The sequence below is a fragment of the Corvus cornix genome, chromosome 2 (assembly GCF_000738735.6).
Source record: "Corvus cornix cornix isolate S_Up_H32 chromosome 2, ASM73873v5, whole genome shotgun sequence".
NCBI lineage: Eukaryota > Metazoa > Chordata > Aves > Passeriformes > Corvidae > Corvus > Corvus cornix.
In genome coordinates this window covers 103,731,837-103,746,697 of record NC_046333.1, presented here as the reverse complement: position 1 = coordinate 103,746,697, position 14,861 = coordinate 103,731,837, and the positions used below count along the sequence as shown (strand labels likewise).

General features: G+C 40.2%; 1 protein-coding gene across 31 annotated transcripts in view; it reads right to left on the bottom strand.

The window, feature by feature from the left end:
* The window catches only part of EPB41L3 (erythrocyte membrane protein band 4.1 like 3), a 144,660-nt gene that overhangs the window by 30,706 nt on the left and 99,093 nt on the right, over positions 1-14,861 (bottom strand). For all 31 annotated transcript variants that reach the window (XM_039572355.1, XM_039572414.1, XM_039572471.1 and 28 more), the window contains 6 exons: positions 11,108-11,212; positions 8,795-8,837; positions 6,010-6,085; positions 4,241-4,459; positions 3,835-3,922; positions 179-331 (listed from right to left, as the gene is read on the bottom strand). In XM_039572355.1, coding sequence (XP_039428289.1) covers positions 179-331; positions 3,835-3,922; positions 4,241-4,459; positions 6,010-6,085; positions 8,795-8,837; positions 11,108-11,212 — 684 coding nt within the window. The remainder of the gene's footprint in view (positions 1-178; positions 332-3,834; positions 3,923-4,240; positions 4,460-6,009; positions 6,086-8,794; positions 8,838-11,107; positions 11,213-14,861) is intronic.

Genomic DNA, 14,861 nt, shown 5'->3' with positions numbered 1-14,861 from the left:
TTACCTGTATTTTAAAGAAAGTAGATACCTAACCTTTCATATGAAAATCAGCATAAATTAGGAAATATAAATGGAGAGGAATGTTAAAAGCTTATAAGACAAAACAAGTCAACAAATCAGTAAAAACTCATGTTTCTTCAAGAGGTTCATCCACTTAAGAGAATCAGGATGCCCTTACCTCCCCTGGTCGGATTTTGATGTAGAAGTTGTTCCTCTTGTAGGAAATTTTCAAAACCTTTGGCCAGGCAAATCTATTTATTCTGAGTCTGTCTCGGTATATCAAGAGCCCACTTGCACAGACTCCTAGCATGATTTCCACTCCTTCAGAATCCTGGAATGGCAAGCAATGCATTTTGTTGAGTATTTCTATCCTTGCATCCTACAGTACTACTGTATTCCTGTATCCTGTGTTTCCATCTGAGCTACATCTTTTTAATGCATCAGCTGTGGTGACCTGATTTCTGAGCGCTACCCTACTCACTGAATGCATTCATGCAAATAATAGTAAGGTTGGGCAGGGTGAAGGAAACTGAGGGTTTCCAATGTTTCCTTATGTTTTACAAAGACTCCAAAAGGAGAAGGGAAATTTTAGACGTCGTTAAAAGAATTGTATCAATCATATGGCAAAGTTTTATTAGCATAATAAAAAAGGTTTATTAGCATAAATACCAGATTGAAAGTAAGTATGACAGCATACAAATTTATTTCTCTTGGTATCACTCATCTCCATGACTAAGCCTTGTGAATCCTTAGACAGATTTTTCTTCTGTAGTTTGTTCATCTTGGCTTTAGTACGTTTGCTAGCTTCTTTCATGCTCTTGTGTCTTTGCTCAGTATTTTCACTTTGAAATGCCCAGTGGGCATAAAGTTGGGCATTTGGACCAGAAAAGATTCTTTTTCAAAAGTGTGCGACTGTGCCTGTGCTATAACCTACGTTTGACAGGAGGCTGTAGCTCAGACACATTAGCACAACAAAACATTTGTCCGCAATCTTATCAGAACATACACATAAATATGTATTTTTTTAAGTAAGAAATATAGATTTGTCTTTCCTATAGAAGTCTTCACATAGTCTAAAACCAATCTTCATTATCTTCCACCACTGTTGTGTTCATTTAGCTAAGTACTAGTACTGATAGAGAAAAAAGAGTCCCCTTTAAAGTACTGAGTTCTTCACAAATCATTTTTAAATAACCTAAGGTCACAAAAACCTGATAGCAGAAGCTATGAAGATGTCACCCTATGATAATTATGAAATTAATCCATCATTTTCCTCTGGTTTTCTCAGCCAGCCATCTTTTAGGCTCTTGTTGAAAAACTGGTTACATTTCAAGACCAACACAATGGTATGCATGGTCAGTCACGATGAAACAGCTACAGCACAGCTTGAAATGAAAAAAAGTTTTAAAATCACAACATAGAAACAGTGCCGCAAAGTCACTCCAGTGTTAGAAAACACACCAACAGAGGACATATGTTCCAACAATGATGGTACCATCACTTAAAGATACTTTTTCTAAATACAGCTCTTGTGTGGTATCACCATCAGGCACTACAGAAAAGACAAAGCTAATTTTTTTCAGTGTACTTCAGTTTCACTTTCCTAAGCAAAGAGCAATGTCTAAATACAGTGAATACATTCTGAAAAACAAAGTCTCATTGCAGTAATCACACTGCCTGGGGAATGCCTGAAATGCAAGTGTGTTCATACATGGCACATTTCTGCAGGTGCCATCCTTTTTTCGATACACTTTCTCAAAAACTTGTTGCGAAATGCCTTCTTCCCTCATCTCCACCATCGCCGCAGATCTAGGTTTATTCAAGACTTCTTTTACTTGTTAGCGTCAGAGACTGTTTTCCAATGTGATACTACTAGTGTAAAACGAAATCTGAGTAAAAGAATTTGGCTTTTTTCAGGAGCCATGTGGTTATATGGGACAGAAACCTGTTAGCTGTAACGTCCGAGGCACATCCCTTTAGCTCTGCATATGGATGGGGGGGCTTCCTCAGAATGGTGACAGCCCAGAGGACAAATCTGTCTATTTGAACACATTTTTCATCACAGTCTTGCATTGGATAACTGAGAACTACTTTTAATGGGAACTGGTGAGTCAAACGTGTCCAACACCCAAGATATTGGCACAGCCTTAATGAATTGACATTTACATAAAGACATTTGCCATGGCACGACTTCCAAAAGGGATGCACAGAGACACTTGTTCCCTAGTCTGACACCATCAAATCTCACTGGCAGACCTAATTAAAACTAAACATGACTCCTCACGCAGAGTCTACTTTTCCCACCTTCAGCTCAGCTTTCAAGATGACCGTCGGGTTTCTTAATCCACAAACAAACACAACATGGTCACCACCACAGCCTTTTAAAGTTAAGAGCATCAGTTTGGAGAGAGATTAACTTTTCTACCAAGTTCTCTCGCTCTGAGTCTTTCCATATGAAAAAAAGTAGAGCAAACCAGGATACTAATACTTTTTTAGGAAAGAATAAATAAAATGGTTATCTTATAATATCCCATCTTAAACCTCACAGCTTTTCCCCAATGTTCTGAAAAAATTCTTAGCCCTTAATGCTATGTTATGCAAAATCTTCAGTAACAAAGCCTGTAACTTATTTAAAACAGTAATCCACTTGGTTGCTGGTTTGCGGATTTCTTTGCATCAGAAAAAAAGCTATTGAGTGACATTTGCCAATCCATTTCTCTCTGCTCCAAATGTGCCTCAAGACTTTGTATGTATCTCCAGGAAACAGGGAAGGCAGTGGCATCCCTCCTAGTAGATGTTGCCTATTGAGCTGTACACAGATTCTTCATTTTCAGTGAAGGCAATTAACAGAACACAAAAGACTGCCTTGAATTCTGTAACACACATGCACAGCTCCTATGAAATGCCCCAGGGATACAGTTGCAGGCTCTTTCAAGATCCGAGCTGCAAATTTATCTCAGTTCTTGAAAGCATGTAGCTTGAAAGCTGCAGCACAAAAACAGGCTCACAATAATTTGACCTTTACAGAAAACACAGTTCTCTCCACAGGGCAGAATTCCTTGGTTCAATATTCATTTCCCAAGGATGCTTGCTAACCTCAAAAATGTTAAAATCCATTAGTCTTACTCTGCAGAGTGAAGAAAACAATAGTAATTATTTGGAAAAAAAACCCTAAAACAAAAAATCAGACACCCAACACAAGGCTAATAGGTGGCTCTCCCAAGCCACAGTAAGAATGACCATGTTTTATTCATAACTTAGGCTGCTGATGATTAGAAAAACTACTTGATCATCGAGAATGTTTCCAGGAGAATTACTGCCCTCCCTGTCAACCGCAACAACCACACTTCAAGAAAGAGACAAGCTGCTGTCTCCCCATTACCATCAATCTGATTAGGTCTCTAGCACACCTAAATAATTGCTTGAAAGTCCTTTGCAGCATAGAAATGATCTCCTATCCAGTTAAGATAGCATAGTTGGCCTTATTAAACCAGAAAATGTAGCTGAATTAAATGACAATTGACCAGGCCCTGGACAGTTTCTGAAATCCTTCCTCATCTCTCCATCCATTCAATATTTTCCTTCCAGATAGCATTGTTTAATCAACATGAAAGTTTATGTGCAACATCTTTGAATCTATAGGCTAAATTATGTTATGGTTAAAAGATATATTTACACTTATCCCGTGAGTCACCTTTCCTCATAATGACACATGATTCATCCCACAAAATTCCTGTCTCAAAAGCACAAGAAAAAATAAATCAGGGAGTTCATGCAGATTCAAGTACTATGCCACAGGGGAAATATGGCCAGTGAAAAAACCAAAGTACATACCTTGGCATGATGGAGATCTACTCCATACATTGATAGTTTTTTGGCATTCTCCAGGAAATGCATCTCAGCTTCTGCAGGTGTCATTCCCCTGTGGAAAAGCAACCAGTTCTAGCATAAATATTAAGAAAACAGAATTAAGAAAAAGAAAATCCAGCAGCTGGAAAACATTTTCAGCCTGTCAGAACTACAGCCATACCCCTTGGGTAGCTGGGTACCTACCAGAGCCACAGCTCTAGTGCAGACCCTGTTACCTCTCATGCTACAAAGCCCTTCTCTATCCAAAGACACACAGAGAGAAGTCTTGCCAGAAGAATATTAAGTACACCACTGCAGAATTTAACTTCTCCTGATGCACCAGGACAGTACCTGAAGCAGGCTAGAGCTCACACCGATTCCCTCTGCTTACCTGTGGCTCTTGTGCAGCTCGATCACTTTGTCCTCCAGCTCTTTAGTGTGGTTTGGTGCAAAGCGGAATTCGCTGATGTAGTCGCTGCCGTACTCATCCGGGTCGTAATCGCCGAGCTCTGACTGCACGGTGTAGGAGCCCAGCAGGGCCAGCGTGACGAACGAGCAGGGCAGCCGGCCCGAAACAATGTCATCTCTCAGCTGCAAGCAGAGGTAGTACCTGCAAGGGAGCACCAAAGCAGCTCAGACAGGGCTCCTCCACTGCTGCCCCCAAAGACGTGCCACCCGAGCACTGGAAAGAGGCCTCGGTTCCATTAGGAATTTGCAGACAGCCAAGCCCAGAGCTTTTCAGCCATTTACAAGGACAATAATAATTTTGTAAAAAACAACCCAAAAAACCCCAAAACACCAAGCTCTTGCCTAATTTATCAGTAGGAACACCTAATTTATCTTTACACAGCAGCATGGAGATCTCTTAATAAAACAGGTTATTACTTTGTTTAATGACCTAGATGAAGAAATACCCATTAAGCATACTAGATTTCTATCATAAATCACTAAGATATAAAACTACTGGATAATTCTTTAAGGACAAAAAAATAATTTAAAACCTCATATACTGTTCATTTAAGAATAGCTGAACTCCAAGTCATTCAAAAAACGTCAGCTGTCTCTTTAGCAACCTGTTGTGCTTTCTCAAAAATACATTTAAACAGTAAATGCTGTTAAAACCACAGAGATATGCAGTGAAAGGTTTCACCAGATAGATGAAAACAGAAAAAAAAGTGAAGAGCATTGGTTTGGTGGAAAAGGCAGAGTTCCCAGGGGAAATTAAAGAGTCAGAAGAGGAATAAAGCAATCCTTTCCTTTGGAAGTCCTCTGCTCAAGTGTGAACTTTTGGCACACTGTCTTTCTGCACAGTACCTACCACAGGGACCCTGATCTAGGCCAAAGGCTTCGTGCTACCTTAAAAGCAACAAGTAGTCCATAAAGCACTGAAGGTTAAAAATATTCAAAGGTTGCAAAATGTTGCAACAAGCTGGGGAACAGTTTGCTGATGGCACAAAAACTCATCATGGCTCGAAGACTTTGTGCCTTCTTCCAAGGAGGACATCAGGTGAGGTTTTGCTCTTTTTTTTTGTTGTGGTTGCAATCTGAATACAAAACCAGAGAGCAGAGGTGTAGAGTGGAGAGCTAAGTGACTTTGAGAGCAGGGAGCAGCTATTCATTACCACCATATTGTCTATTCCATGCACATTGGCTGCTTACTTTGTTAAATGATATACAAAATTTGCCTGCATGCTTATTCTCATCTGTCCTGGTTTCAGCTGGGAAAGAGTTCATTTTTTCCTAAGTAGCTGGTTCATTGCTTGCTCTGTTTTGGATTCAGTATGGTCATGATTATCTCACCACATTATCTCACTTCTTTCCTCTCATAGTTACGATTTTACTTACAATAATAACTTGTTACCACTGGCAAAAATGGGCATCGTGCATTTTTGGGAAAATTAAAATCAACTCTAAGGAATATGCATATTGAAAAAGCTTAGAGGTTTAGGGTTAAACTATACAAAATTCTTCAAAACACAGAGGATAGACACTGTTCACACTGTCTTTTCTGTCAAAGCTTTGCATATTTTCCATAAGCTCATATGAAAAAGAAAGACAATGAGAATATAACATGTTTCTTTTCTTGGATAATTAGAGTGTAAGTGCTACCAGGAGCAGCTTTTAAGCCACTTATAAAAAGGTATTTAATGTTTAAAACACCTGGTAATGTCTTCAGATAGCTGGGCAGGATCTGGAGGGTAGAATTTCACATTAAACGCAAACTGCCAAGCACCACCTGGAAAAGAACACAGATTGACTGAAAGTACACTGCAAGTGCAAACAGAGATGCTCATGTTATTCAATCACCAGCAGACTTAAAAATATCCCAGACAAGCAATTAATAAGAACAGGTTTTTAAATATTTTTCCCACATGTCATACTGAAGATACTGTATTAGATCAGATTTTACAGCTTTTTTCTTATTTAGTAGGATTTCCACTGAAGTGAGGACACTGAGTGAGCAGTAATTTATTACTAACACTAAAGAAACCCCTCCGTCTGAGAACAAGGTTTATTGAAAGAAAGCACCACACAGTCTGTACAAGCTTTAAAAACCAATAACCCAAAACACAGAGGTGCTGGAAACACCACAAGCCAGAATACAAATGGGCTCTGGAGCAGGGTGATGTGCCGAGGCCTAGCTGCCCAAATCAGCTCACAGAATCCTCTCAGAGTGCTGCCTCAGCACATAGGTCCTTTCTTCAGCAGACATAAATTACTGTGCAGACAAAACTGCAAGGACAAACACAGAGAGTATGACTGAAAAAATACATAGCACTGGGGAACACTTATTTAATTATTTCACTAAATTTAGTTGACCCACGGGATGGATACTGGTTTGTATCACCAGAGTTGGCAAAATTATTTCTGGAGTGTTGGCTCTAAATGTTGTAAAGAAATAATATCAAGATTTTAAAAAAGAGTTGAACGTGGTATGTAAATATAGAAGCTATTTTGAAAAAAAAAAAGGTTGGTTACACTAGCACATGACTTGAATGCAAATGAAAAGCAATAACAAAACCCCAAACCACACTGTTCTTACAAGCAACAAGGAAATTCCATCCCATGCAAAGCACCATCCACTTTGGCCATCCACATATCTGAGAAAACAGGCTCAAATGTTCAAGGCCACGTTGGATGGGGCTTTGAGCAACCTGGTTTAGCAGGAAGTGTCCCTGCCTATGGCAGGGGTTGAAACTAGGTGATCTTTAAGGTCCCATACAATCCAAACAGTATAATGATTCTCTGAATGTGCAAGAAGAGTTTTGACGTTCACCATCAGGACTTCAGCCCTTGGAAAGACTTTGGGAGTCCCTGATTTTACAATATTTTCCATTTTCCTGGCCCATAAAAGATGGTGAAAGGAAGTTTTGGCTGGCAGTGAGGATGGGGCATGGTCCCACCAGGGAGTAGACCAGCCCCAAGGTGGGAAAGCAGCCAGGGGGTGACACCTGGTCCCTTAACAGATGGACAGGGGCCATTGCCTATAAACCTATTCCTTGGCACATAAAAAATAAACCAAACCTATTATAAAACCCATGATAATAGCACAAATGGTTAAGGTAGAGGAGTAAGCAGTCTTCACTTAATATTTACAGGGGTTGGAATAAAACCTAACACTGTGCAAGTTAGTGGGTTACAACTAACAGGGTGTGAACCAAAGGCCTTTCTCAACCACTGGGATGAAATCCCAGCAGCATTCAGCAGGACTATATGTATGTTTTGGAAAGCATTATGGGTAACAGCACTACTTTTCCACTGTTGGCCTGTTCCAAACTTCAGGGATGAACTGTACAGAGAAAGCAAATTATTACTGTCATTTTCTGCAAATACAACTGTCCACTGCCTCAAGTCCAGGATGAGACTCTTCTGCCCTGGTTAATATCCCGCTGTCACAACCTTTCATTGTCTATTTCATGACTTGGTTACATATTAAATGCATTTCAAATACGTGGTGGGGAGCTGAGCTGCTTTACTTGCATTGATCATCTGTGTAACCTGACTCAACATGGTCTAAAGCACCCTTCTCTTCAGATCCATCCCTTCATGAGATTTAAAAAAGGCAAATGTTCATTACTTTGTATTGCAGATCACTTACTTCTAATGAAAATAATACTGGAGGAAAGGGGAGATTGCTCACAGTAAGTGGGGAACTTTTTCTGCCAGGGTAAATTAGCCCTTTGAATTTTGGAGAGGGAAGGGATTTATTTGCCAGGCCTGACCCAACAAATGTGAATTACCAGATACTTTTGTTTTTGAAAGCCCAAGTGCTAGAAGGGGTCATTTAAAAAATGTGCAAAGAAAAAGTTACTGGGGCTTTTCTGCCCACAGAAGTCATACACATAAAAATTTTGCAAATTTTTAAAAGTGAGGGGAAGTAAAAGAAAGCAAGTCAAATTTTGAGCCCAGCAGTCTCAACAAGGCTTTCCTTTGAGGGGTTTTTGAATTTCTAATGTAGCAGATGCCTAGTTATAACAATTGAGCTTTTTAAAAGATTCATGTGAATCAGAAAATTGACTGAATGGTCATATTAGGAGCAAACATCAAGCTTCTGAAACGCAGAAAGGAAAGATATTTTAGATAGAGTACTATCTTTGTACCAGCTAGTTATTTCAGTATGGGGCATGAGCAGTGTTTCTGGATATGATAAAAATATCAGTAATGCAAGAAATAATTCATATATGTGGCCTAGTCCCTAAGGTTACATTGCTTAATGTCAAACTTCAGGATTTCACATCTCTGCAAATGTCAAGTTGTTTTCAGCAATGCAAGTTCCTGTGTTGCCAGCATCAGTAATGCCTCACCATCATCAAGGCATAAAATACTTAAAAGATGTAGATAAATCCTTTGCTAAAGACTTGGGACAGGATACAAAAGATGTCTGTGAAATTGGCTTTGTCCCCATGGGGAGACATGTAGAAGGGGGCAACAATAACAAACTTACTTCGGATCTGCTTCTTGATTTCCTTGGCAGGGTCCAACCAATTCTGCAAAGAAAATGTTTCCTTTTTTCAATTTGAATTAGAAAACACAATAAACATTATTTTTAAAACAGTGCTATGAGTCAAAGTTAGAACATGTGAAGCTCTGCCACCCCTTTCTCCTTGGAGCAGCAGTAGGCAGGGCTGACACTAATTTTCAAGATGTGGACCTGGGTAGAAGTAGGATTTTTAATAGCCCTCACAGACTTTGAGGGTCTGAATGATTTAAAGTAAAAGAATGAAAAACAGGAATTGGTAAAATGAACCCACAGAAATCTTTTTCCAGGGTATCTCCTGGGGAAACTAAATTTCTACGAGCTTGCTACAAAGAGGTTTTTTAGATTGATTTTTTTTTTCTAATCCTGGAAAGCCTGAAAAAACTTGCTAGAGGATAAGCAAGTGCAGAGTAGGGCACTACCCTGTTTGCAATGCAGCATGGGCACAAGGGGCTCTCCGGGGAAAACCAGAGGCAGAACCACAGCACTTCTGCCCTCATCCACACCATGCAGAGCCCAGTGACTATGCAAGACAAAACCCCTGCTGAGGAGGTGGGGAATTATCCCAGTGATGTGTTAGTACTCCATGGATGCCAAGGAGCAGACGAAATTCCTCTGGAGGAGGCACACAGCAGCTTGGGGTCTCAGTGCCTCTGCTGTCTTGACCTCTAAGAGAAGCAAATTAATATTTAAAATGCGTCACAGCCCAGAACAAAAAGTTCACTTTCCCCAGCAAAGTTCCATTTTCTCCAAAGGAAGATAAACAAATGTATCAGAGAGACAATAAAACACTACAGAAATATCAAACAAGCAGAACACAACAATCCCTCCCCAACAAAAACAACCAGTTTGCAGCTGTCCAAACCTGCTCTATGGTGCAAAACAAGAGCCAGAAGAACTCCAGCTATTGCTGAGCACAAAAGCACACTATGCACCAAGAAATTAAAGATGCATTAGGATTTCTGTTTACAAAGATGGCATGGGATGTATGCACATATGTTGTCTGGCTGGAAGTTATGCATCAGAGGATGGAGGTGAATTGCTAAGTACTTTGACATTAAAAATATGCATATTATTGATCAATAAAAGCAGTGGCAGGCAGTTTTTCTTTTAACTGTTTGGCTCTGTAAAGTAACTGGTGACCTATAAATGTTTAGTGCTTCTAAACCACATGTTAATAATGAATCCATGCTTCTCTTTCCCGTAGGAAAGCATACCTATCTGGAAATGCACTTAGATTTCTGCCTAGCTTTTATCAAAATTCAAAACTAAGCATATGCTAAAGCATTATTTTGCACTGGCATGGACCAAGTATCTGCTTAAGGGATTTTCTGAATCAGAAACAAAGAAGTCTGTAAAGAAAAGGGAAAAAAGAAACAAAAAGACTGATTTTTTTCATATCATATATATTTGAAACAAAAGGAAGACTAGAAAACACAACTGTGGTTCCCACAAGACATAAACAGCTAAAAAAGTAGTAATAGCTCCAGCTCCATCAGGGAAGACCTTTCAGGCCATGCAAAGCACAAAATACCTTCACCTGGTGAGCTCTGCTGAGCTATTGCGCATATTGCTAAGAAGTTTTGTACTGGTTTCTGTCAAAATATTTATCTTAAAATGCCAAAAATAACACAACATATTTTAAATTATCCTTTGATAGCCTCTCTTTCACCATACCATGTCCCAAACAATATATGTACATATCACCTGCACCTTAGATCACCTTTGACACCTGTAATGCACAGCTTATTTCATACAGAAGCTGGGACACAGGACAGCAGAATATGATTCACTATTGCTACCAACTGCTTCTGAAGACTAATGTCTTTAGTCAAATCAACAATAATGCTATGATAAAGTCAAGGCTTAGAGCCTTCCCTTATCTTAGCAGTTAGCAGGAGCAGTCAATCATCTCCTGCCTATCTATGTTCCAACTACTATTATTAAGCCATATTTTAGTATTATATATTTTGCAGTGTATCTATGAGCGTAAATCTGACTTTCCTCTATGACAGTAAAGGAATAAATCATACTAGAAAGAGCACCAGCTCTATGACTGATATCCTTCATGTCATAAATAGCCAAAAGAGAGCGAACCCAGGGAAACACACAAGATGCTCTTGAGAAGTAGAGTCACAAAAAACAATAGCTCAAACTATGTCTATGGAATTTGGCAAGGAAGAGAAAACCAACTTCTGGATTGTTTGCAGCTGTCTGGGGAGTGTCTCAGGGAGTTCTGATGTTCACATGCCAAAGGCCACCTGCAGTTTTGTGGATTACCTTTTGGTTTTCTGCGTCTCTGTATGTTAGTCCAAAGTAGTCTTTTTCCAAAAGGTTCAGATGCTCACACACTTTGTCGAATAGCACTTGACCTCTGGAACGTTTCTGTGGGAAATGAACAGAAAACAAACAAAAAGATCCTTAAGTTTGCAAAATAAAGTAATATAAGCATTAAAATAACACCTTTTCTGTCAAACCAGTAACCTCAGAATGATTCAATTCAATGCATCCATCTTTCCAACCTATTGACCTGGAGCTTCATAAGAATCTGCTGAATGGGGCAAATCCTCTTTACCTAAAACCTCATCTTCTTGCAGAGTTAAAAATAAGTCATACATGTCATGTTACAACTTCCAATAAGAAAATCTCTTTTGTTTTTCAGAAACTACAACTTCAAGAGCATGATGAGGTCATACCTCTGCAAACCACAGCAATTCTTTGCGTGCAAGTAGCAACAAACAGCAATACAAAATATTCCTGGTCTTGGATTATCAGAGTTGTGACTGGGAGGGGCAATCCACTGGAGGAAAAACCACACATAGACATACTTTTTGCTTCTGTAAAAGTGTGGACTGATTCCAGGACCCATTTTTGTCTAATACACAGAAAAATGTGATTACGCCATCTACGGAAATCACAGAAAGAGCCTAGTATCTGACTGGGAATGCAGCTGGGTAGAAAAACAGCTTTCCAGTGTTCCATCTTCTTTACTGTCAGATGAGAAGACGTCTCACTGTCAACAGCCAGAGCCCTTAGCAGAAGCTTCGTAGTACGCATCATACTGGACAGTAAAAATTCAGGTCATCCTGGTTCTCAGCATTGTATGTGAAATTGAGAAAAAAATCCCCAGAAAACCAAACAGACAGAAACATTCTCTTTATAACCTACACATGCCTACTTTGATATGCCTTAACTATAATAAACCGTTCAAAATTATTTGGGCCATATTCATCACTGTGTTTCCTCACTGCCTGCTTCCCTAAGTGCAGTTCAGCTAAAGGAAAACATCTCCCTGCTTTATTCTGACCACACGCATACATAAATATTTTAGCTGATGTCAGCACAGCATTTTCTTTATCTTTAGCATACACATGACTAGAAGCAGACTGGAAATACACTACTTGCTTCAAAGGCAATGCAGGCAGTTGACACAAAAGAGGAGAGAATGCTGCCTCCAAATTTACATGCCTCTGCTGACCGAGCTGTGCCCGGACTGTGCTGCCAGCCCAGCAGCTTTGGCTGGGAGAGGGCAGTTCACAATCCAAGCTGACACAGCTACGCCAACAAACCCATGGAGCCCAACACTGGCCTCAAACTATTTTAGAAGTCATAAGCAAGCCAAGAGAAAAAAAAAGAAAGAACTGAGGGTTGCTCCCTAACACCCAGTGGAAACATCACAAGAGATCATGGAAGGAGTTGTGCAGCATAATCTAATTTATGTTAAATTTGGTTTTTTTACTGGCATTCAAATGGTTTATTGGAAAGGACACTGGAAAACATCCTTTACATTTTTATCAATGGAGAAGCTGAAGCGTGGCCTAAAAAATGTTCTCCAGCTGAGGAAAAAAACCCAGGCCCAGAAGTGCATTACAAGTGTATTCCTGTAACTTCATTCACTGTGCCTTCCAGCATTATTTGAGCAAACAGCTCTAGGGCCTTGTTCGGCGTGTCACATGCTTTCCACCCTGTAAGTAGGAAGCATAAATATGCCCCAGCTCCTTTATAATGTCAAACAAGTGTTTAGTCAATTCTTCACGCTCCAAACTTTAAAGTAGGTAACAAGAGGTTGGTGGTTTTATACTTGGTGTTCCCTGTAGAGGAAGAGGCAGATAAAAAAGATCTTAATACTAGTGTATGGAGAGGAACCAACTCAGAAACTACAAGCCAAAATAGTCGCATTTCTGCTATAAGCAAGCAATGCTGCATTTTGCCAAATTTCTTGCTCTTCTACTTGTTAACAAACTAAGTAGTTATACTGAATGGAGAAAAACAAGCATAGAGGACACCAGCTTTGAAAAACTCTATGTCTGCACCAGCGCACCATTTGCATGTATTTGTGGCACTTCAGGGCTCTCTTAATTTTAAGAGTCACTTAAGGCCAACACAGGAGCTGTTTTATGTGGCCAATCCATGTAGCTACACAGATGTCTGTTTTGAGAAATAGCAGCTAGCAGCTGCAAGGTATGCTGTTTTAACAGGGAATTACAGGAAACAGTTGTGCAGGACTGTGCTGTAATAAAAACCAAATGCCCAGAAAACTCCCAATTCTCAGTCTTTCATGTTTGGCTACACACTGCAGGCAAGTGAGAGTATCTATGGCAATCTGGAACAACTTTCATGGCAATGTAACCTCCTCTTCCTCCTCTATGAAGATTCCCAAGTTGTACTTAGTCATTTTCCACAAAATTCCTGCTGCATCAGGATATGGGAAAACCCTTGCTGGTGGTGCAAGAAGACATGAGAAATACGACATGTAACTGACAGCCCTTCCTGGCCAGGGTCTTCTCTTCATCATCACAAGGTAAGAACTGGTGGTGGTTGAGGGGAAGCCTTACCAGGACCACTTCTCACAGAAACACCCATTTGTGTCCAAACAGATGAGTCTCACGTTGCAGCCTCACCACTGCCCCTGAATGCCTGTTGCCAGCTCAGAGATGACCTGGAGAAGGATTTAGAGGACTCTGGTCATCTGGGGAGCTGCGGCTGCCTGGCAATGGCACTACCCCTGCTGTTTTCCTAATGCAAGGCCAAGAGAAATCCTCGTGCACCTGCATATAGGCAGCAGTGCCACTTTGTACCCATGTGGTGGGAGCAGGCACACTGTTTCTAGAGCATCATTGCACAGAAACACAGTGAAGGGAAGCTACTGCATAAATTCATGAAAAATTAAGAGGTTCAGCTAGAAATATATAATTAATGCAATTGAACAGACCTCTTTTGCCCTTGTTAATTGTTTTTATTTTACTGCATGCCCAAATAACCATGCCATGAAAGGCAAGGATATCATTGCTTTGGCAGGGAGAGAATGGGAGGAGGAGAGAAAGGTCAACTTACAAATTCATACATCCCTCAATCCATCCTAAACCTTTGCTTTCCATTATTTTGGAGTGACAAGTCTAAGATGATGAAAGATTGACAGTCTGTTGGTTACTGGGGATCACAAGTTAATGGCAAAAATGACAGTCAATTCTCAGCAGTCCAAAAAATGTGGATTTAAAAAAAAAAAAAATTCTGAAAGGTAAATATGGCAAGATTATCCACTAGAAATATTCTTAGACATTTTTCAGGCACGAATGGGATGAAATAAAATGAGCAGATGTGAAAAAGACGCTTTGCTTAAGCTCTGGGAAATCAAGTAAACAGAAGGAATACAACACAGAGATTAAACAGTATAAATGAACACAAAGGTCTGGGAGCAAAAACAGTACATTTTTTCACAGCCTCATCCCTGCAGCTCTATAAAGGCCAGGGCTCTCTCTTGAAGCTGGAATGGGAATAAACAGCCTCCTGGTGAAGTTCCCGGTGAAAGGAGCCTGCAGCAGCAAACTTGGCAAGCCTGTGCCTGCCAGCAATTCTCACACACAAGGGAAGGGATAAGCAGCCTCTCTTCTCACCAGCTTCTCCTCAGTTTTGAAGCTGAGTTTCTCCCTCCTTGCGAGGCTGAAGGTCACAAAAGGCTCTCTTGTCCCCTAATTGGCTTCTCCACCATGCTCAAACCTTTCCACATCTTCTTCAGCCCATATCCCTCCATCAC